We start from the raw sequence: 24,360 nt of genomic DNA on the forward strand, positions 1-24,360 counted from the left end.
AACGGACCTCTGATTTACTTCTAATCCCGACTGAACTTCTGCACTTAAGCACAGAGCGACATCCCGAAAGTAAGCCCTGGCACCATTATTCCTTTCCGAATACCTCTCAGTACTTCATACCTGTTGTACCACCAAAATGTCCTATGCTTCATTGTGCCGGCATTTCTTCACCATTTTGCTATGAGAGACTGCTCGTGCTTTTCCGTGTACATCTGCCCTTAGTTTACCTACACCCCTAGATATTTGTATTCGGCCACTCCGGGTATTTCATGGCCTCGTATTCTAATCTCCTGATCAGTTGTGTCGTTGAAATCATCGCACCTGACTTAGTTGCGCTAAAACTGAAGCTGAGAGCGTCTCCTTCTTCTCGACAACAATTAACTAGAACTTGCAAATCATCCACGCTATCTGCTAACAGTACAATATCGTCCGCATTCATTAAACTCTGTTGTCTTTGCTCAACAACCCTTCCGCCTAATCTGTAGGACAGATTATAACGTAGATTGCTTCCTTGCAGCCTTATTGCCGGTTACGCGACGACAACGAATAGTTCGGCGTACTGCTACTGCATCGCAAAGCTCAGCAAAGAACGCTAACCAAGTATCGCTGTAAAAAAACTCTCAGTTGTTGTGTTAAATGCGTACTGATCTTTATGAGGCAGGAAGAGTTCAGTGAAATGAACGTAGTAGGTGCAAGAACCCCTAGTAGCGCGTCTAGAATGGCTTCTCGGGAGTTTTGTGTGGCGGAGTGAACACTTAAAAGTCCACCGGTCAGTTACAAAGCAAGAATCAATGTCTAACTGTCGCGATAAAGCTTGACCACCTGATATTCACATAAACTTGCACTGCGAGATAAAACGCTGACAGGCAGCTGTCAATTTATATGGCTGCTAAATTAAAACGCTGCAATTCATGATTCCGTCATGTTAAGAATGAAGACAGGTCTAAAAAAAATACCCGCACGAAACAATAGTTGCAGGCGGTTGTTACTGTCTTGGAAAGCATCTACGCACTTCCTTAAAGCCAACTTCCAGTGTCAGATATTAAAACTTTCTACGCTCGCCAAAACGCCAATTTTTTTATCCCCCGGCCTCCTGCCAGTGGCCATGCTTCACACGAATAAACCTAAGTTTAAAGATACAATTTGATATCCAGTACGCCACACCTAAAAATGAGATCAGTGATGAAATATTGAATTGAAAGTCACTTGTCATCGCAGTTGTGAAGCTAAAAAACGACGTCAAAAAAAGGCAGCACATGGGTCCGTATATTTTTATTGTGCCGACCCTTCTGCCTGGCTCCCTTTCAGTAGTCGTCGTATTTTCCAGAGCGCCAGTGGTGCGTGAAAGGTGTGAACTGCCACAGGTCCGGCTGGCCAGCGTGTCGGTCTTTAAGGCCCGAGGTGCTCCATTGGAAGGGAGGTACCTGGTCCCAGGTGGGGCCACCGACTGCCGTGAACTCCAGCTTCGTGAACATGCTTGAGTTGGTCAGCTATTTCATGTCAGGCGCCGGCGAACAAGAGGAAACAGAAGAAGGATAAATAAGAATATCATTAACCAAACTATGAGGACAAAACTGAGAAATGCAAACTTAATGTTGCTTCACATTTCTGAACACTGCATCGGAAGAAGCAGTGTTGCCCCATGGTAACACTAAGCAGAGTTCATGATCACAAAAAGGAGGCCGAGGTTGGGATTGACGTAGCTTGTTGAATTTACTAATAATAAAATTAATGTTATAAATACGTGCTAAGCTTAAAAATTTCTCTCTAAAAACGGATGAGAAAGCCCTTGCGAGGAGGTTGTAGTGGCAGAATTGCAAAGACATTTTTTACCTCCGTACAAAGATGACATTGCAACGTCGGCTTATTAAGTCGACAGACGAGGCCAATACTTGTGATGCCATGAAGTTCTTGATCCTGTCACAGCCACACGCTTTAGTGATAAATGCTTTATAAGAGATTTGAGCGCGCACATTACGCACGCGTAATTTCTCTTTATTGTGCACAAGAATTCAGCTACACCCAATAAGCTCACATTGATCATTGATTCTTTTTTCCCGTTGTCCCTTCCAACTTACGGGCTCTGCGGAGAGTTCAGAAAGAACTACTAGGTAAAAGGTCTTTGTGCAGAAAATATTTACAACGCAGATACATCGTCTCCCAACAAAGTCTATGGCCTTCCCGTGCACCCTCTCCGCGGCTACCTGAGTGTGGGGTCAGCCCACCTAACTCTAGAACAAGTTCCCTACGTGGGGTGCGATGACGATTATATACTGTGCCAGTCGCACCACTCTCGATACCTACAATAAAAACGCAAACAGCGCATCTTCATCCTAACATCATGACTTCAGTTTCATGCTTCACAATTAGTCAAAGGTTATGGCACTGTTTTTCGCTCTCCCTAAAACACTCTAGTAGTGAACTTCGCAATTCGTTGCATAGCGCATGATAGTACTGGTCACCGAGTTCAACGCGATAATTCTCCTGGCAAGCCGACTGCGTGCGCTTCATCCAAAAGCATCTAAAACCTCGGCCGCGTCCACCTATCCTCCCGGCAGCGCAGCTCATGTGATGTTGGCACTGGATAAAGAAAAAAAACAATCAGTCCTTGTCAAATTAGCTCACTGTCGGCCGGCTTGAAAAAAAACTAAAGCATCAACACGCCGAACCTTCACTCTTCCAATCTCATTTTTTATTGATTTAATAATAAAGCTCAAACATCTATTACAAAATCAGCGTCTTGTTCAATGGCTAGATTCCTACCTCTCTGAACGGCACCAGTACGTCCAGATCTCAGGTTCCAATTCTGTGCCAGCTCCAGTTCTCTCAGGAGTACCCCAGGGCTCTGTTCTCGGTCCACTATTGTTCCTTATTTACTTAAACGACTTAAACTTCGACTCCCCTGTACGGTGCCGTTTTTTCGCTGACGACTGCGTTGTATATCTGCCTATTCAAAATGCGGAGGATCAATATGTGCTGAATGACTACCTTTCAGAAGTCTCAAGGTGGTGCCTAGTCTGGCAAATGTCACTAAACACGTCTAAGTGCTCAAAAATGACATTTACGCGTAAAAAGTGCGCTCTTAATTACACATACACAATAAACGGTGCAGCTGTCTCCCCCGTAAACGAATACAAATACTTGGGGGTTGTATTCAATAGCAACTTGAATTGGAGTTCGCACATCGGGCATATAGTCTCAAAGGCGTCCAACAGGCTTTGGCTGTTAAGAAATCGTCTAAAGCACTGCACATCTAAAACTAAATTAGCAGCTTACACTGCACTCGTACGGCCATTACTGGAATACGCAGATGTGGTTTGGGATCCGCACACCCAAGTAGATGTACAGCGCATTGAAGGCGTCCAAAGGAAGGCGCTTAGATTTATCTACAACGCATATGGAAGGCACGTTTCGGTTACTAATCTATTGAGGGAATCTGAACTGCAGACACTTCAATCTCGTCGCAAGTTGCACCGACTAAAAATGTTGCATGGGATTGTTAATAACTTAACAAACATTCATTTTGAGACCTACATGGCATACAACACTTCACGACCAACGCGCAATAAACGCAATTTGACAATCATGGTGCCACAGTGCCGAACGAAAGCGTATCAGTTTTCTTTTTTTCCAAGAACGATATTGGAATGGAACGGGCTTCCGTGTGACGTGGTCCGTTTGACAGACCAGAAGTCTTTTTTATCTGCTGTCATATCGTCATTTTAAGCGCATTGTATTCGTTCATGCTCTTTTGTTTGCTTTCTTTTGTATTTTAGGTAACCGAGTGCTTTTAACTTTGCTCTTTGTTCTTCTATAAAACCCTGTGTGTTAGCTTTTGCTTCTTTATCCGCATTTTTACTTGCTTTGTTTTGTCGCGATGTACGATGTATCCTTGTACCGCTCCTGCCTTGGCCACCAAATGGAGGCTGGCAGTATTGAATAAAAAAAAATTTGTTTCTTTCTGAGGCAGAAATAGGAGCACGATCACGAGTGAGTTTCGAACCCGCGGCGGCGCAATAGATCAGCTTCACCGGCCACTGCGTAAGTGAGGAAACGTTTTATGCATAGAGGAAATAACACATAGTTGGGTGGGCCCCCATTGCAGGACCCCATTGACTTTTGCCGCAGCTCTTGCTCGGTTCACCAGCCAAAGCTGTTCTTCCGAATGCGAGCTGGACAGCGCCGCCTACCAGTCCTCAGTTGTTGGGTTACTGATTCTTGGAATACCTAGATTCTTCTGGCATGCCTATACCATCTGGGTTAAGTCAGGCACCAAACCGTAGAAGGAGCAATGCTGATCGCACGAATTTGTAAAAAATATAGCTGAATTTTACTGGGTTTATGCGAGCGTTTGATAGCGATTTCATTAAGATGAGCCCTTGCTCCTTTTTAGATTTTTGTGCGGGTCGGCGTACACTTTTCTTGCTATATCATATGTTGGAGTGATTCCTTATAGCTTGATAACGATTTTAAATAATTGTTTCTGCTGTATTGGGAGGCCCGCGGTAATAGCGCCCGGGCATCGTGGTCAGCGCGCTCGTTTCCAGCATCAACAGAGTGCCCTGGGCTCTATATGACCATGAACTTAAAGTCTGTGTCTTCTTTAGTTAAAGTATTCTGCTTATTTCTTTACCGATGATTCCATTGGTATAGTTTCTACCTTCATTCTGCGAGTGCGTAATAACACACGAGACCATCCTGGAAACTATCGCCAAATCTATCGCCGCCTCCTCAGCCTAGGCGATTCCCTGGCATCCAATTGATGCCCCATTAACTAATTTCCTTTCCGCATCCTCCCTCGTCCAAGTAAATTTCGTCTTCAGTGCAACCCTGTGTTCTCCTGATCGCGTTCGCCCTATAGCTTTCCTTGTGAAATTCCAGTTGCATATTTCTTGGAAATGGTTGAACCTTGATCTTGCTGCTATGGTTGTCTTCTGAGTCCTCTCTGTCCTCCGGAGACCAACTGCATAAGAGCGCTAGTCTGTTCAGTACGTCTCTTCCTTGCTGCAACGACACAGCTGTGTTCTCTGCGCAATCTAATGGCATTCGATAACTTCGTCTACACTATTATAAATACCCATGGGTAGTAGTCATTCTGTTCCTGCGCTGAGCGGGATACAGAATGCACTTTTATATACTTTGCGTATCAAGACGTCCAAATTGTTCTTCTCGCTTTTTCATTTCATATATGGTGTAATATGTAAGCGATCCTGCTCACAATAAGAGCCTGTATTAACTTTATATTGTAATTATTTCTAAGTACATGCTTGTGGCTTGACACAATAGTAATCGCTCTGGCCACTTGTTTGCTTGCTGCCTCAAACCACCTAATCGATTCCGTGTTATCCTTGCTGCATTAACACACCTAACATTTTCGCAAGTGGTACCACTTCAATTTGCGCTCCCACCTCAAACTATAACAGGGTCAGAGTCTGCTTTCCTCCTAAACATTAGTAACTCCAATTTGTTTCATGCGCCTTGGAGTCAACAACTATTAGCGTATTCTTGCACGGTATCCACCGCACATCTTCCCTGCAAGCTCCCATTCGACCCTCCAGAATCCCAAATCATAATATTGTGAGCACACAGCCCGTGCTTGACACCCTTTGTGCTGTCCAGCCTACCCCGTATTCGTAATAGGGCAATGTTTAAGAGCAAAAGGGGATAAGCACTACCCCCCGTGGTGCACCCTTACTTGCCAGTCTCGTGAACTCTGACTTGGCTTCCCCGACAATGAGCCTCACTCTTCGGTTCGAAAGGAATTATTTCTTATGACTATAAGTCGTTACACCACAATTACATTCCTGTAAATTTTTCAGTTTATCATTTTTTACATTATCAAAGGTACATTTGAGTTCCAATGATGGAATTGACCTGGTCTAATCTCCTCTAGGTTCGTCGATGATTTCTACGTTCAGCTGCGAAAATTCCGCTTTAGTCCAAAGGTTTGGCCAGCAATCAAACATTGCGCTTAGGAAGCGGGCACTCGTATCCAAATGTGACTGCGTCATAGCCCTAGGTGAGCATCAGATGTGTTTGAACTGCCAGTCCCTCGAACGTGCTTTGGAACTAACCAGCCTAAATCGTTTGTCATTTTTTTACTGCAACGCTTACTCATCTTCAGTCGGCATTGAACCTGAGAGAAGCAGATGGTAGGTTACCTTACCTTCATATCAGTAGAGCCATGCCCTCTGTGGCCGAGGGCAGCAAACGGGTATTTTCCGTCGGGTGGGTTCAAGTCGCTACGTGCCGAGATGGCGTTCTCAGCGCTGTACGGGGGCGTGCAGTTGCAACGAGACAACGGATCGTTCTTGTAGTCGTTGTACCTGCGCGACACCACAGAAAAAATACATTGCTTGCAATAAATAGTAACTTTTACACATTAGAAAATCGTTCTAACAAGTGGCTAACAAAAGTTAGTTAACCAAAGGACGCTTTGGTTGCCTCCCTTCGTGCCACCTCAATGAAGCTTTTGAGGTATGACATTTCGCGCCAGGAAGATAAGAGAGTCAGACTGGAAGATATAGAGATATTAGATAATCGTCCGTAAGATTCCGATGATGAAGAAAACGTACTCTAAATTCACAGGGTAACCTATATAGTCCCTTCACCTGCTCTCCCCCCGTTCCCCTGCTGCCGTATTTACTACAAGAAATTATGGCTCTACGAGCGTGACAACCTGACGAAGAAACCATGGAATGATATTCCTGAATAAAGTGTTTAAAACTCCCGTAAGTTAAGCCTCGCGTTTATGTGTGTTTTTCTATTCCTATTCCTTAATCTGCAATATGCGATTCAAACGCAGATTATTCTTCATCTATTTTCTCCTTTCAATATTCAATGCATTCTTACGTTGGCACAATATGAACAATATTTTCCAACATCATATTTCTATACATTACATTAAGTGTTACCTGAACATTGCAGGTAGGCTGCATTACATGTCCTACATCACCAGTTTCCGTGCAGTTTGTTGTAATGTTAATGGTATTCCCATGAAAAACGAGACCTTGAAACAAAAGTAAATCAAATAGGATACCTTATGTTCGACCGTAATGGTTTCCTATTCCATGCTTTTGAGCTTAGAAGGCAAGATTTCGTTGTATCTGAAAGATACGTCGGCGAAACGTGTTGAATAGATAAGCATTCCTATCAAAATGCGCGAATTTTTGGCCCCAAGTTTATTTCTTTTGTTAGATAAAGGCCAGTGAAAGAATGCTCCTCGTACCAAGCTTAGAAAGTTTTAGAAAGTAAAGAATGAAACTTGACAAAAGCATACATGCGCATTCGAGATGATTCGCACTTCAGCTGTAAACACATTTATACAGTTCTTAATATTTCCCCTTCAAGAAAGGTTGCAAAAATTCAAACTAGGTGGGCATGGGAGCCTGTCCCTTTGTGTTCATATCTTTTTCCCTCTGAATTTTTTTTCTGGTGAAAACTAATTGCAGATTGGATATTTCCCAGCGATCAGCGTAGTGCATATAACAATGAAGCAATTTTAAATGTTGACGAGGCACCTTTGAATGACCTCTGAGGTCACCTTGTTACTGCTTTTATTTTCCAGGGAAGCAACAGTAGGACTGATGAAAGAACACAAGCTTCGAAAGAAATCCGGTTTGCTTCTCAGCAAGGAGGTCTTAGACAGGCTGCCTAACTCTGTGCAGATAATGCACAGAGCAAGCTTCAGTGACAAAGCTAAAAAATTGCTGCGTGGTCAAGAATAAATGCACTGCTTCTCTTGAAATTTATCACGAAAACTGAAATTACTTGAATTTACGAAGGCAACATTGCTAAAGAAAAAGAGATTTGGGGTTTCGTAAATGCCAGTATTTACCTTGGTGTGTAATCCTCTCAATTTCGCATCGATACTTTCTCTACTGAACCCTCTGCACTTCTTATTCAATTAATACTAATATGTACCTATTCATCTGCTTCCTGATCGCATCAGTGGGCCAATTTTCTATAGTTTGCGTGAGTTATCTATAATTTCAATATAGCAGCATTATAGCAGCAAATATAATTAAATTATGATGCAAACATACAGTTCAGCTCTATTGTAGCTCCGGAGCCAACTACCTCACAATTGGAGAAAAGAGGTCTACTCGAGAGCTTTAATTTTTCGTTTCCGGCATGTTCACGAGTTGAAAAAACAATGATTGTCTCGGGAAGATACACTGAACAAGTGACAGAGACTGCAAACTATTTCACTATAGAACGAATACGACGGTTGAATAGAAGAGTGGCCCATGGCTCTTACCGCATCAGCTTGATCATGGAGTCCATATCATGCACCTTTCCGTGGTCTCGCTTGAAAATGAGCGCACGCGGCGTCTTGTCGTAGGTGAACCAGTCGCCGAACTTCTTTACCTGCTCCGGGGAGCCGCTCATGTTGAAAATGAACTCGGAGGCGCTGCGCGAACAAAGTACCACAAACTGTGAAGAGACCCGCCACAAAATTAAAGCTCGTTAATGCGTGTCCTTCTCTTAGTCTCCTGCAGTTTCCCAGAATATTGCACCTTAATCTAGCCTCTAGGCTAGAACTGCGTAGCGGTAATATAAAGAGCGACCGTCCTAAGTCCCTCTTGGGTGTAAGTGGAGACATAAATGTACCTTCTTTTTTCTTGCATGAATGAATATTGTGATTTATTGGCCTCAAACACAAGAGAGAAGCCGGCGACTGATTTCCGGCATTCGGTCACATACCAGCTACTTTGAATGTAGTACATCAGATGACGACGCCTGCAGTCCTCACTTGTCGCGGATACTGATCTCACCATGTTTGTTCAACTAGCCGACGCCTGCATAACTGCGCTGACGTTGCCGACGAATTCCTACGTTTGAAACCTGCATCTTCAACAAGCGCAAGCACTTTGTGCTTCCGGTGGTGCGCAACGCAGGCACTTCTTTCTGTTCAGAAAATACACCTCGGATCTCATGCATAGCCCAGAAAGGAAGAATGATACTTTACGGAACGTTGTAGCTTGGCCAGTACGACTGGGCTCGCAGCACATGAGTGGCGTCTGTGGTGTTGATGTAGTGGCTGTTGCATGGAGGAAACAAAAAATATGTAATTGAAAAATTTCGTGCATCAGCGGAAAGTAGATAAAAGGTCACACTACCGTACAAACAAACTGTGCACAGATGTGACGGCTTATTATGCACTACTGCATGAATAGCGGCAGCATTGCGTACATTTGGCGTGCATTTCGAAGCGGCACTTTGCAAACCTGCTTTCTTTATGATATTTGTCTCACGTGCCCTTAGTGCATTTCTCACTGCCGTTGGATTTTGAAAAAGGCACCTCGTGGTGAATCGACTCTCTCATTAGTGCAGTACCTATACATCCCAGAGTTAGTATTAACAGATAAATCAATGCGTGTAGCTCAACTGATCGCTATGCAAATTATCTACTATGCAACCCTTGTCAGGCCACCATGATAGACTCAGCAGATATGCTATAAAGGGCTTGTCTTGTTTCATATTACGAGTGGCCGACCCACATATCCGTCACTAATATATTAACTTAACAACCCCGACTGCATGACTGACTAGCTTTTTATTTCCTTGCTTTTCACAAAGTTCAGATTATATTAACAGGAAGGTAAGGCCCCCTTCAGAAATCAATCTTTGTTGTAAATCGTAAATTGCAGTGTTCAGAGTCCTGAAGCGACACATAGGCTACGCACGACGCCGCAATGAAGAGCTCAGGATTTACCATATGGGCATTTTTGTATTTCGCCTCTAACGGACTCCACGACCGGGATCGAACTTGTGACTTTATAATCAGCAGCCGAACGCCAAAGCCATTCAGCCACCACGGCAAGTCATATCGTTGTCGGAACCCTTCCAATTCACAAAACAATGCTCTAGTTGCAAAAACAGTCCAACTTTTCCTAGCACTGCTCCTTTACGTCAGTGACTGCTGCCCAATCTTTCAACCTATGCGTCCTGGTCTACAATGATTGCGCTTTTCCTCGTAACCGGTCCTTTCTCGGACGTCGTTCAGACTGTGTGGAAGCAATAAATTGACAAATATGCAGCCAGTCGGTTGCAATACTCATAGTTGTCTCTTTTCTTTTGCAGGAGACACTTGTGAGACACTCTCGCCTTTGGCAGCTATGTATTTTTACTTCTGCATGCGAACTGCCAGGTTGCGTTGAGTCTAGAACCTAATGAAAGCCGTAAAATACCATTTATATCCTCGTCGATGAAGCTCTCTTCCACTCCGGAAAAACAAATTGTCCACAAAACCATGACTCGGAAAGAAACGAATTTTTTTCCTGCCGAGCATTTTTTTTCATCTGTAACCCTGCTGATGCCATTAGAGCTTCATAATGACTTTACCGTACTTCTGTTAAACAGTAAATTTTGATAAGGGCTTTTCTAGGCTACGCTTTGCTTGAACTGAATTGAATAATTAATCTGAGGGTTCTTTATAGCGGTAATAATAATTATCCGGAAGAAATAATGATGATTCGGTGCACTAAGAATATAATGTGGCTACTGCCAGAAAACTGACCTGTTTCTAAGCATAGAGACGATGCTTTAACAGAAAACTTACGGTAATTGCTCCAACACGTAAAGAAGTCCATCTGGTAGCGGTTGTCCGGGCACGAATTTCTTGTAGTCTACTACCATCCACTGGTTGTTGTACCTGTAGCAAAATTAAAGGTTCCATGTCAGAATAGATGTGAAAACAAGATAACCAAAGCCAAGAACACCTTATGCCACAACCTTTGGCCACCATGTGTTCCCCACCCTCGTTAGGACATTGTTTAGCCAGGGTGGGTTGAACGCGTCTGCACAGTACTGGTGGTAATTTCAAAAGGTTCGGTGCAAGAAAATAATGTGGGGAATAAAAACGGAGGTGCCTGTGTCATAAACTGAACTTAGTTTACAGAGCGTAAGCTCCATTATGCATGGTCAGACATGATTTGTTGTGGTTTAACGTTTCCTCGCTCTGTCCTTCGCTAACGCACCCTGTTGGCGTTCTTGATCATAAGAGTCATCAGATTCAATCAGCCGTCGACGATACACATGCGAAACACTGGTTCCAGCACGCCACTCCTCATTGCTAGCTGCAAATGTCAAGCAACAATTCGAGCTTTTTTATTATCTTATCAGAGGAACGGCGAGTCACGTGGCTGAGCGCAACTGCGAGGTGAGCGCTGAATTCCTTTGTTCAGCGCAGTAGCGAAGGCAGGGAACGCCGCCGGCTCCGCGCGCCGCAGTTGCACCGAGGAGCGGTGAGTCATATGGTATGACGTCACAGGCACACCCCAGCTCCGTCGCTTGAAGGCCGTTTTTCGGAGCGACATGACCTTGAGGTATTATCTGGCAGCAGTGGAGTTCCCGCTCTAAAAATATATGTCCAATGGGTGCTTTATTGAACAGGCACCACAAATATTTTTGTGCAATTCATTTTCCTGCTTTTTGTTTCTTTTTCAGACAATTTTTTCACTTGGATCAATTGCTCTCAAATGATCTTTCTATTGCTTTTATCTCAAAATACTCTGTTCTGGAGCCAGACTTTATTTTTATTGCTTTCCGTTTGCCCCAACTTAGCATTTGTTTGTTTCTTCATAATACTTATATATTTTTAATGCGTGTCCTTTCACGTAGCATCCAGAGTTTGGTCACCGTTTACCGCGGTAACGCCCACGTTAAGTTATAAACTCCATAGTCTTGAAGACTTGAGAGTCAATGCAAATATTACACCGGTGTGCTCTGCCCGCAGCAATCGCGCGACATTTTCTCGTCTCTCTATTCTTGCACCTTGACATTGCAAACGGTAAGCCTATGTATATAGCTGAGGAAAGTTCAAGTTCCGAATTTAATTTTTCCTGCGCAAAGTTTTGTTGCGAAAACAACACTACGCCGCTCGCTCCACCAGATGTGCGCCGCTGGGGTAGAGGGAGAGGAGGTGTCGCCTCGCGGGTGGGTATATATATAAGCGCTTCGCCTCAGTGTATTGTTATGGAGAGCGCGAAAACGACGCAACAACCACAGAACGAAGCGAGGAAGAGACAACGCGATCAAGAGACGCCAGAAGAGTGCGCCGCACGACTCAAAAAGCGTCGTAACGAAGATACGGCTAGAAGTCGTGCCACGTGCCAGAGTGACTCTTCAAGTGCGGAAGAGACCGGTTTGAGTTCTCGGGAGCGTCGGAATGAGGCGCTGCGTAGACGACGTGTCGAGGAAACGGAGGAAGAACGTGTAATAAAACTCGAGACACGGCAACAGTGTGTCTTGTTGTGTCTATACAATACTGCTGAACCAAACGCTTAAGCACAAGCTAACACCACAAGCGTAGCCATGCAGCTCTTGCTTTGGCAATTCAACTAGGGTTAACCAGAGCTAAACCGCAGGCATTTTTTAAATTTATTTTCGTGAGAGTATCAGTACTAAATAGCAAATGTAACGCGACTCCTACTCCCCTTAACGATGTCCAGTCTCTAACCAGATTTATAACGGCTCCTTATAGAGTTCGTCAATTATGAGAATTGCTGCAATCTCACCGCCAACTTAGCATATTTACAAGGTACCTCCCTTTGACGCAAGTGTCAAACATACTTCTTCATCCATTTTTTAATCTGTGATGGATACATCTGCAAAAGATACTTCTATGCGTTATCCTGAGGTAAAGGGTACTGGGGCTGTTATGATCATTTTAATAAGCATCCAGGCAATCAAGATATTCTACGTTGTGTTGTTTTGACTGACCGGACTACAAAAAGGTAATCTCTTCTATTCTTCAATTCCTGGCTGACTAGAAACTACCTCGAAAAAATGCGCGCTCGGTGAAAAATAACATTTTGAAGTTGAGAAAAAAACAGTGCCTTTATTTTGTTTCTAGAACAATGCCTAAAACGGGGTGCACTCTCAAACGATACCGCCATGTTGGTCTCTTCAGCAGTTTAAAATGTGGACGGCACGAAATGCTCTGCATGCTCGTTGCAGCCTTCGTAGTGGCTTTGCACAGGAGGTTGCGGCCACATGGGCTGGAAATTAATACTTGGCCACAAGGATCACACATCATCGAAGGCGCTCTTTTAGAACGTTAGTTAAGAAGAGGGGCTTTAAGTGGTCTCAGGTTCATTTGGTTTTTGAACGAGAATGTTCTAAGCAACCTTAAATTTCTATGCTTGCTTAATGTTTTTCGTTGTACCAAAGTCAAACCCCGAGTAACTATTTAATGGGTTGAATCTTAGAAGAAGGCGTACAGAAGAGGCGCGGATGCTTTACTCTCCCGATACATAAATTTAGGCATCAAACGTGAAGAAATATCTTCATTTTTGCTCCTTAAGTCACAAAAATTTAGCCACTAAGTTTGGCAAAAACCCTCGTGGTTTTGAAACGCTATTGAAATCTACACCATAGATTATGTCCAACTGCTTTATTTTTTCAGACTGGTAAACGAGCGACTTGCCCGTCTGCGACTCATTGAGTATGTTTCGTCGAAAAGGTAATCCCTCCATTAGTTTTCTCAATCACTAACAAATACCCTCAAACGTTATAGGCATAGAACGCGGTGCCTATTGCAGCTGGCCCACTCTACGAATCATAGCCTGCAAACGCAGGAAACAGTCGACACCACGCTGTTTTTTCTTTTAGGATGCCAAATTCTGATGACATCTCTAAAAGGAAACAAGACAGCTAAAAGGAATAATGGCGTAGCATCAAGTGACTAGCATGGTGCTTGGGTGTGCGGGGGCTCTCCTGCTGTCCCAGTCACTTGATGCTGCGCCATTATTCCTTTTAGCTGTCTGACCAACTTGCCCAATCTTATGCGAAACAAGACAGTACTCACGTGCCGCTGTTGTGCTCGGCGAACAAATCGGTCCACTCCTTGGCAGTAGTTGCTAGTCGGTTAGCAACGATATTCCTGACGAACTCCAGATTTGTTTGAGGTATGATGTACTTGTAGAGGTCCGGATTTCCGTTTCCTATGGTCGTTTCCATAGCAGCCTGGGGAGCAACGCCGCAAGTTTACAAGTACGAACAATTACTACCTATTCCAGGCTGCGTAATGGCTTCTCAGTGAACATAACGGTTGGCGCTCTGAAATAATAGCAGTGTCAATTTTTCTGGACAACGTTTATTGTTTAAGGGAAACTGAACGACGCACTAGCGCTCGATACAGGGCGTACAGAACCGGATTTATTTTTACCAGGGAATGCGTCCCTCACTGCAGTACCGCCAGTCACCAAGTGAACAAAAACAGCCAATGCCGTCGGGACATTTGTTTGCTAGTAAGAAAATGGCAGTCCTTCCGTTTGCAATGTCAAGGGGTAGCTGCTGCTTACGACAACTTCGAAACAGCTTTCGATAGTCACAGCGTAACTAAGGGACGCTCTGTGTACGAGATGACTGCAAGCCACAATGCAAATTCCTGCAGTGGCTACATCGGGGCACGCACGTACGAAAACCCTCAGGTTTTGTCTGTGCTGAGTTGATGTGCTCTCCGACACGTTGCATAACAGTAGGAGTCCTTCAGTCAATGACAATTACCTGCGTAACATAATTTCCTTCTGCATGTTTTGTTACACAACATGACCTACAGTTTGCTATGGAGATGCCATTTGAGTTCGGCCTCATAAGTTATCACTTTAGATAGCAGTCAAGCCGCCGCGGTGGCTCAGTGGTTATGGCGCTCGGCTGCTGGCCCGAAAGACGCGGGTTCAATCCAAGCCGCGACGGTCTAATTTCGGTGGAGGCGATTTTCTAGATGCCCGTGTGCTGTACGATGTCATTGCACGTTAAAGAACCCCAGGTGGTCGAAATTTCAGAAGCCTTTCACTACGGCGTCCCTCATAGCCTGAGTTGCTTTGGGACGTTAAACCCCCAAAAGCCATAAGCCAAGCCTAAATAGCAGTCATGGATCGCGGGCCATGCAGTAGCAAGTAGCACCATCTTGAAAATATTTCCCGCTACACAAAGCAGGGTTTGTCGATGATGAGAGCCATATTGCTGGAACGCATTTCTAAACCGTCTGCACGCACGTGACCAAATAAAAGCTACGTACTACCGCAGTGAGACAATTATGCTGTGATACATCCAAGAAAAGGTTGAGTTTCAACGCATCACGCATTCTACGCAACCGTCCTAGAAATCGTCATTGTTGGTAATAAGCCGTATGTACGCCGCAACTCAATTTTTTCTAGAAGCCTGTACCCCAGAAGCTTCTGATAGCTATCGTGTGAGAAAACGTATCAATGTAGGTCACGCTACAGTGCATGCTAGCGGCCACGAAATTGGAAAAACTGATTATAATGTTTTGGTTTTAATCGCACAAATGCTATCGGCCAAAGAGCGCTATGGCTACGGTGCCGCGGAGAGAGCTGAGCTTCAGGCCATTCAAAAGCTTGTAGTTATTGGAAAAGCAGTGAAGTCATGTAACATTATAGTAATTGGAATACCTAAAGCACAGGGAATCAAACTCTGAGCTTCTCACATAAGAGGAGGAAACCTATTGCAAAGTGAGAATATGGGAAAGTGAAAATGATGTTAAAAATCGACCTTATCGCTCCATTCACGACTAAGCAGGGACTATAGTATCTCTAACGTACCCTCCCTAGGGCAGCTCCTCTCACAGGCCAACTGGACTTCACGATTGGGGCTAGCACATTATCTATTGCGCTTGCTGGACCATCGACAGAGGCCAGGTTTGACTGATGATTTTCACTTGCCAGTAGATAGACTAGGAAATTTCAGGGTACGGCACGTTATTCCGACAGCGTGCGCCATAAACACCAGAGAGGCCTTCTGGCAAGTCTTCATAGAGGCAGCAGCGGAAAGCCGCCCTGCCTACCATTGGCGCATTGCAGCACCTGCTAAAAGAGGCACTTGCAAATACATGTGGAAAACCTTACCAGGCCAGATGAGATCAGATAGAAATCATCGCCGGAGAATATCCTCCCGGGAGATGAAGAAAACGTGAGTGTGTGGCCCGGGATTGGTTCACCTGCGAAGGAAGGTTACATTCACATAACAGCAGCGATGACGTGAACACTCCGAATCTTCTCGGATCCACTAAGCATTAATTAAAATGCATCTTGAAAAGAGACAAAAATTTATTCTGTTTTTTTTTGTATTTTGAATAGTTTTGCAGTCGTTAATTGTTGTCCTTTGTTCGCTTCCAAACAAAATTGATGACGGCGTCCAGTACAAATACTTATGACATCTAGTATAAATGATTTTAAATATAAGTAAAAAAATATAAATACATCTAAAATATATACTTATAAATGTCATTTGAGACAAAGCTCTATATACTCAGGGCGATATTGGAAAAATTTGCCTGTAAAAAGTATGGTAGCTTTGGCATGGTCAATACTTTTAATCATTTGGACTACCGTGCAGAACTTCGCCGAACTTCGCAAAATGTTAGAGCTAAAACGAAAAAAAGCATGGGTTAACTCATTTAAATTGATGTGACTTACGAGAGTATTATCTATTTGAAGTTTTTATGCACAATCTTGAAAAAAAGAAGGGAAGCTCATTGCGGCATTAGAGACAATGCCATGACGCTTTGCCTCAAGGCAATCTTGAGTTTTACTGCCGGCCTCAACTCCATACCACTCTTAGCACTGCATGACAACAAACTATCAGAGATACTCAGGTCTGAATTTCAACGGTCATCCTTTTTACGGCGTTAGCTATTATATCTCTTTTCGAAATTTACCGCCGTTGTCGGCATCCGCAAACTAATTATCGGGTGCGCACTTTCCGAAATGCACCTCCTACCTACGAACCCAGCACTCCCCTCAGCTCTCACCTCTGGGCATTCATCAGTAAATATGGTCCTCTCACCACAAGCCCACCACCTCCTGCATACGAGGCGTATACTCTAAGCTCTAGCTGGAGTAAGCATTGGGTCACCGCTTTTGTGACATAGTAGTTGGCGCATCCTGTCTAATACACAAACTCCAATATGTCGAACACGATGCCAAGACGGGCAATGGGCGATTTGGAAACAACAGGATAGCGCTGGTCCTGTTGTTTCCTTTCTATGCTGTCCTCGTCTTTTGCGCTATTTTCCCAGAGTCCCTTATGTCGTCATCTTTTCATGGTCACAAGCCAGCTAATGCTGGATCACTAGCGTTACAAACACGTAACCGACCTCGCACAATCACTTTAAAAAACTATATCCTCGATTCCACAAGAGTCTTTGCATATTTTTGTAGTCATTGCTTTCTTTCACCACCCCATTTCAGTTTCGGCCACTAGAGCATAAAAAACCTGGTTTTGTGCAACGTCCGCCCTTCTCCTTGGACGTGCCTCATTTCTACCTTAAATTCTTTCCAAGAGCATCCATCATCTTGCAAGCCATTTCTTACTTTCCTGCTTTCTGCCGACCTGACGGCGCGCGTGTGCGTGAGCTTTGGCATACGGGTAACCAGAAACGACTACATTCACGACACTGCGCGATATAGTTGTTGATTACCGTAGCTCATCGGGAAAACGATCCGTCTCTATGGCCATGATGGTGCCACTATGGTCGGTCGGCGCATACCGTAATCACACGAAAAATCAAGCAGCAGATTGGCCCTAGCCTGCCTTTTTTATTTGCCAATGTAGCGGGAGTGAATCGGGCATTAATGTCGTCCAACTGTCAAATTCAATTATGCTATTTATCCAGACTTTTTCACAAAGCTGGAAATGGTACCTAGACGAAAAACTGTTTCACTGTAGATTTACTAGGCCCACGCTGCCGAAATACACCAGCAATTCTGACGTCTAGTTTAAAATTAAGAAACATAAAACAACAGAGTGCAGTAAGATGACACTTCTCAAAAATATTAAACTACGTATCCAGATCACAAAAAAAACAAATGCGCAACACACTACTTTCAGTACAAATAGTTTCTGTTTAAACAGCTGCCTTGAGAAGAACTGCACAATAACAAACTTAAAGAAAAATTAAAAAACTAACCTCACATCTCAAAATAGTGGAACATTTACTAGCGAAAGCACATACCATTGCTCCTCAACATGGCATCAACGAAAAGCTTACTCTTCACTCACTCGATTCAAAGGTCTTGTGGAAGCGCAGCGAATACTTCTTCAGTATCCGCAGCATGCTGGCGTATGTAGACCACGTGACCTGGGAGAAGTACAGGTCGCTGTTTCCTGGCAGCACCTTGACCAGCGCCGAGCAGGAGCCGTCGCCGGCGACCTTGCGGCTCACGCGACGCTTCAGCGAACCCTCCAGGTCTTCAAGGTCGCCGTCCACATTTAGGAACCTGCCAATGTAGGCAAAAGCTACGTAAGTAGTCCGGCAGGCCAGCAAGAACAGCCTTTTACTTTTTCTCTATACTTCCTGCCATGATCTAAGCGCAGTAACATCTTTCGCGAACCGCAGAATATTTTGTCCGTGGTGACAGGTGTGAAGAAAGCTCTGGGAAAGTAATAATCTTAGTTAAGAATATGTTAGGCATAGCATTAGTCAGTAATGTGAAAACAGATACGTCGTAATTCGTTTGGCGATCACGAATCCGTTTTGTCATAGTGAAGCATAAACCATTAATATTTCTTATGATAGCACAACACTCGCCTCGGCGTTCAGTAGGTATGGTGTTTGGCTGCGGAGCCCAAAGTCAAGGGAACAAGTCCCGGCGTGGAGGCCGAACTACGATGGAGACAGAATTCAAACTGCAACCCATGTACTATGTAATGTGTGTGGATGTAAAACAATCCCGAGATGTTGAAATGTGTCCTGAGCCGTCTACTACGGACACCGATTCCGTCCTAGGATACCGGAACGAATGTTTCTTCAAGTACGAAGTTTCTGAGGAAGCTGCACTGATTTCCTTTGTAGCCTTATGGCTACAAAGCCTAACGGCCAACCTCCACGTAGTACTTATTTAATCACGCCGGCTTATTAGGTATGCTAGCCTATGAAAATTTGTTGATGGAGTGTACCGCTCTTGTCAATGCGCCTATAGAAACTGATGACGAAATCTGTGTACAGTTTCGCGCTTTAGCCTGTAGCTCAGGTTTTTCAGTTATACCTTAATGGAGTTGTCAGCTACAGTAGGTCGAAATCACGGAGCCCGAATCTCTTCTATCCTTCCCTTTTTATTCCTCTCTCTATGTGTATGGTGCAGATCCTTGCAGTGCGCGTTAAGTTTTTCTGCGTTTCCTTCTTTTCCTACATTTCCTTTCCTCTAATATACCGAAAGACATCATTAAAAATGAATTAAATGTGCACTTGAGTCTTCTTACGTGCCGAGCTGCGAAAGCACTTTGTTTTCCATTACACTCTGTTACTTATAATGTAATTAATCGTTGACAGTAATTGTTTATTTATCTAAATAATCACTCAGTTTGACAAATTAGTTAATACTTGGTAATTAATTCATTACTTATAAATAATCGTTAACTGTTAGATGTTTGTAATTATGTCCTTTATTGGAATACTTAATCAATTAATTGAATCGTTAGTTTTAGCAAATAATTTATTGGTTTTAGAAGTATCAATCGGTTGATTTTATTATTATCTTTCTTGATCGCTCAATTTTAGAGTCATTGCTAGTTATTCACCAATTTCATTAATTACTCAAGGTATTTAGTGAAATGAATTGCCTTATTTAGTTAATTTCTTTGCTAAATTTGGTCATTTAAACTTCCCTCTCTGTCATTAATAATCATTACAAATCATAATAACACTCTTACTGGAAAATCGACAATTCATGAGGACACACTGCCTACGACCCGTGGTGACTCATCTTGTCGACGCCACTCATTAGGCAAGAAATGCTTTCGCGTTAAAAACCGGCGTATCCTTCCAGGTCATATCCCAAGTCTTCTCTTTATTTATTTATTTACTTGTTATAGATAACTTAAGAGCACTTGGGTGAGGGCTTTACATGAGGGCTACATGAGGGGCACATGAGGGGGGCTCTTGCACGGAAGCCGACTTTATGTATAGGAAAAAGAGGGTGAACGCCGCGAACGTTAACAATACGTGGAATAAACGTTACCACGCAGTGGCTAGCCACGCCGGACACAACAAAGTCAGTAGAGCAAACTTATTCCTTCGGCACCTGCCCCCACCCTCAGAAATTACAGCCTATAATTTTCAGAACCTATATGGCCAGGATCTTTTTTTTACATTGGTCATAAAGGAGTTGAACGTATTGCATTATCCCGTAGGAATTAACGAAATAATTTTCTTCGCTGTCGCTAATATTGTCAATGCCAGTATGAGGAAAGAGAACCAGCGCATAAAAAAGGCGACAGGGTGAGAGGGAATACTCAGTACTGGTCCGATGTATCCCAACCGACGTTTTCATTGCAAGTAAAAAACAATTTTACGCCAGCTACAAGATTCAGCCCATGCGGAGCTGGCGAAAACTGCGATGTATAAGAAATCAAGGGGGGTCCTTGTTAAGTTTGTATAGACCAGCACCAGTGTGTGCAAACAGCATGATGCGGTGGCACTGTTGTCACCGAGTGTGGCAGTACCGGGGGGTGCGACCTCTAGGAATATCTAAACAGAAATTTTTAAAGTTCTTTTCTTATTTTACAGTCTACTTATGAAGTCGTTCATTCACTGACAAAAGCCGAGCACAGCCCAGTAGAGAACTTGCAAGAATGAATCGTCATTTCAAAGATAACGTATTTTCAAAACACCACAACATGTGTGTGCTGGACCTATACGCGGGTGGGGGGGGGGGGGGGGGGCGGGGGGAGGAGCTGATGGCGAGAGGTGTGTACCACGCAGGAGCGCAACCCATCGAAACTTTTAAAGTACGCAAAATTATTTTCACATTTCACATTGCACCAATGCAAGGCACTATTGGTTAACCGCAGGCGAGTACATTTAAAATATACTGTGAGAAAGTATTCAACGCCATTTCAGCATTCATATCATTTTCGAATATTGAGAACGTGACCATATCCCGAGGATGACGAAGATGTCAGCACATTAACTGCGTTCAGGTGAATAGCCACCCGATTCTTGGCCGATCCCCCAGTGTGGGTATGTGCCATTTTTTGATAGGCTAACAACAACAGCAACAACAGCTCATGCCAAAGAGGGCGCTGAGAACTGCTTATGTACCTTGCCATTTTGGCCCACCAAAGGCGTAACAATGCAGAACAAAGACAAAAAGCGCGAGGAAAGGCGTTGACTGCATTTTCGTGCATCGCAGTTATGGCTGTATAAACTAGCAGCGTCAAGAACAACTGGTCTGCATCGCAAAGGCGAGTCGACACGAATATCAATAGGGCCGTCAGATCGAGAAACACGACTGCGGTTTGAATTTTTCAGCCTCTGCTGCTTTTATTGCGCAGCTTCCCGAGTCCTTTTTTGTGGATTTAGTGCCGACCGTTGTTGAAGCCTCAGAGATGGTGAAGAGGAAACAGGAGAAGGAGAGAGGAGGGACAATAAAAAGCGAGGGGGAATGCCTCCGAGTGGATAGCTGGCGCATTTGAAGTGCCACTCACGGGTGCCGGCTTGAGCCAATTCTGCCTGTTGGCGTCGTGCTTGCGATCAGCGTCCCAAGGCAATGTACCAAACCTGTCAGCAAGCATTGCCCCCGCTCACCTGAGCAGACCATTTGTGTGCCGAGAATCGCAATAGTGTGTCAGTTTTTTTTAAGTGTAGATGCGCCTTCATCTCCGCGTTTCCCAGAAGTATGAGGTGCCGCTATGTAGCTAGACTGAAGTGGTTGCGTTTGGCGCGTGATTGCCTTTGTTGCCTATGTGCCATAAAGTGCAGCACAACACCACAAAAGCCCAGTGCTGCTTGTGCATTCCAAGCAACGCTGTTGCACGTGAGCGTAAATGCTAGCTTACTGCGTAAATCGGTTAAACAAGCGCACATTGAGCGTTGCTCAAAGTTAGAGCGCCGCAAACGTACTGAGAGTATAAAAAACTCCAAATTCCACTTACAGCAAGTCGGTCGCGTTCACGTAGGACCAGTTGGGGAAGTATTTGGTGAATCCCTTTCTAGAATCGTCGAGCCCCGCTAGTTGGTTTAAAATTAGATCCACCTGTGATGATGAGGTTTAAGCAAAAACGTCAGAAACTGCAACCAGTTAACTACCTGATCAGAATGCGACTACCTTTAAGAAAAACACCATTATAAACACTGGTCTTACCTCGTACGATTGCAAATGCTTGATTGCCTCTACTTGGAGGCAGATATATTTTTTTAGCAGGCCTTAAAGCGAGTAATGCAACCTATTTGAGTGACTAAAAAGCTAGATTCAAGGAATATGTCAAGCAAATTATATAATTATTTGGATAGTTACCTGGGCTGCATTTCTGCGTCACTTTTCTGCGCCATTCTATATATTTTGGTTTCAACAATACTCGTGGGAGAACAAAGCATAAAAAACAAAAAATAACTGTTTCTCTCCACTCAATAAATTCCAGATCAAATAAAGCTGTAAAAGCTCAACGTTGGGTAGAGAGTTATTTCCCCGTCTTCAGCCCATTAGTCAGATTACGCTCGCGTTATGAGCATTATGGATGCACTGAAGCTACGAAGAGGGTTTCAAAATCACTGTTCTCACGTTGAAGACCGCGTTAGAGCGCTTAAAAGTGTCATAACACACATACCTGATGCCAGTATGGGCTGCTGGATCTGTATTGGGCTGCCTGCTGATTCATGAAACGCACATTTTCATTCAAGAAATTGAAGAGCTTCTTGCAGTAGGCCGTCTCGTTCTGGCAGTAGTCGACCCACTGGTTCTCGAAATGCATTCGGATAAGATCTTTGGTGAGGTAGCCTTCGAGGAATCCCGCACCATATGCTTGATACTCGTCCGGTAGCATCTCATTGGTGTAAATCTCCAGGTAGCCGAATCTATCAGGTGGAGAGGCGATGAAAAAGAAAAACGCCAACTTAAGATGTAAGATATATTATTTTTATTTGTTCTCTTTGTACTCTTTCAGCGCTCTAAGTGCATTTGTGAAGACTTTGTTAGGCTGTATATAACTACATGTACGTCCGACGAATACCTGTACTGACGCTGAAATTTCCATTTAGATTTTATCGTGTTACTTCTAGGAATAAGATAATTGTTTTATGACAACTGTGTTGCTTTTGCAATGTCTAATGTTTTGTGGCGAATTCAGGTGTTCTTAGTTTAATTATATGATTTAGCATGTGCTTCTTTCATTTCTGCGCTCGAAATAGTTTACGGGTTTAATTTTGAAGCGCTCCATAAGGTTTACCGCGTACAGTGTCCAATGAGAAGGGGAGAGGGTGACAATATACAAACATCTCAACTTATTTTTAAGTGCCCTAGATGCCTATATCGTTGCCGTCTTAAGAAGCATTTCAATTTAACTAATAGTATATGTCTATAATCGCCGGCGTTTCAGACTGCTGATACAGTTTCGTTCATAGTGCAATGACAAAGTGATATAAAGTTGTTCGGAAATGTTCTGTGAACTGCAATACTGACCATCTATTGATTATTTCTACTGAATAAAAAATCACAAGCTAAAGCACGATAATGTTCTGCAAACTATAGTACTCACATCTATTGAATATTTTTACCACACAAGCCAAAGCTTCATAATTAATATAGACATGTGAAAAGCGGTCAGTTCCAAACCCAACCCAGCGGTTAATCGGTGATACAGAGGGGCCGCGGCAAGGCGCCCTGCTTCACCAAAAAGTTTAAGCTTAAATAAGCTCCTCAAACAGTGCTCCCGCCTGCCGGAGAGAACCATACTTTGAGCTACATCCTCATGTAAAGGTTGTTAGGGTACTGTGACCCCACGTTGGTTTTCAAGTTTTTATGGTCGAAGCACCGTCCAATAACACAGGTTGACGCCGGTATCCTTCCACTTTCGCTTCAATTCCTGCAAGACTGGTCTTGACAAAAAACGACTCTAGAGAATCGGCCTCTTTCACAGTACCCTGTTTCGTTGATGGCATTCTCAAACGAGCCCCACGCGACGACGTCGTCACTGTTTCGTGGGTGCCCTTGGATCACCTCGAAGGTGGCCGGCACTGTATTCAGCTTGACCCAAGCATCGAGACCCAGAGTTGCTTGGCATAGCGCAGCGAACAGTGCAAGCGCCACTGGTGCTGTGGTGCTCCTCATGTCCCTGGTGCAATCTGTTGCTGCAGTGTGAGAAAATGGACATCACGTGTCTATTTCGAGCATTTGATCTTTTTATCTTTCCACAAAAAACTGAATTAACATAAAATACACTGTTATCAAAAGGCCTAAAGCACCCTGGGAATTTGTTACATTGTTATCAAAAGGCCTAAAGCACCCTGGGAATTTTGTTACATGCAGCAACAGAAAAAAAAAGTCATAAGGAATTTCTACTTTAAAGCGCATAGCAGCAGCTGTTGTATTGTGCAAAGAAACGCTCCAAGCTGCT

The 24,360-nt window shown here is 43.8% G+C and overlaps 1 protein-coding gene across 1 annotated transcript in view; it reads right to left on the reverse strand.

Moving 5' to 3' along the window:
* Nucleotides 1–1,255: 1,255 nt before the first annotated feature.
* LOC144102008 (putative phospholipase B-like 2) overlaps nucleotides 1,256–24,360 on the reverse strand; it is a 31,448-nt gene continuing 8,343 nt past the window's right edge. Inside the window, exons 2-12 of the mRNA XM_077635255.1 lie at nucleotides 23,887–24,094; nucleotides 22,576–22,822; nucleotides 21,904–22,004; nucleotides 18,031–18,248; nucleotides 15,876–15,967; nucleotides 13,814–13,971; nucleotides 10,565–10,657; nucleotides 8,972–9,043; nucleotides 8,261–8,413; nucleotides 6,167–6,326; nucleotides 1,256–1,490 (exon numbers count right to left, since the gene is read on the reverse strand). Coding sequence (XP_077491381.1) covers nucleotides 1,305–1,490; nucleotides 6,167–6,326; nucleotides 8,261–8,413; nucleotides 8,972–9,043; nucleotides 10,565–10,657; nucleotides 13,814–13,971; nucleotides 15,876–15,967; nucleotides 18,031–18,248; nucleotides 21,904–22,004; nucleotides 22,576–22,822; nucleotides 23,887–24,074 — 1,668 coding nt within the window. The 5' untranslated portion in view covers nucleotides 24,075–24,094 and the 3' untranslated portion in view covers nucleotides 1,256–1,304. The remainder of the gene's footprint in view (nucleotides 1,491–6,166; nucleotides 6,327–8,260; nucleotides 8,414–8,971; nucleotides 9,044–10,564; nucleotides 10,658–13,813; nucleotides 13,972–15,875; nucleotides 15,968–18,030; nucleotides 18,249–21,903; nucleotides 22,005–22,575; nucleotides 22,823–23,886; nucleotides 24,095–24,360) is intronic.

The sequence above is a fragment of the Amblyomma americanum genome, chromosome 8 (assembly GCF_052857255.1).
Source record: "Amblyomma americanum isolate KBUSLIRL-KWMA chromosome 8, ASM5285725v1, whole genome shotgun sequence".
Taxonomy (NCBI): domain Eukaryota; kingdom Metazoa; phylum Arthropoda; class Arachnida; order Ixodida; family Ixodidae; genus Amblyomma; species Amblyomma americanum.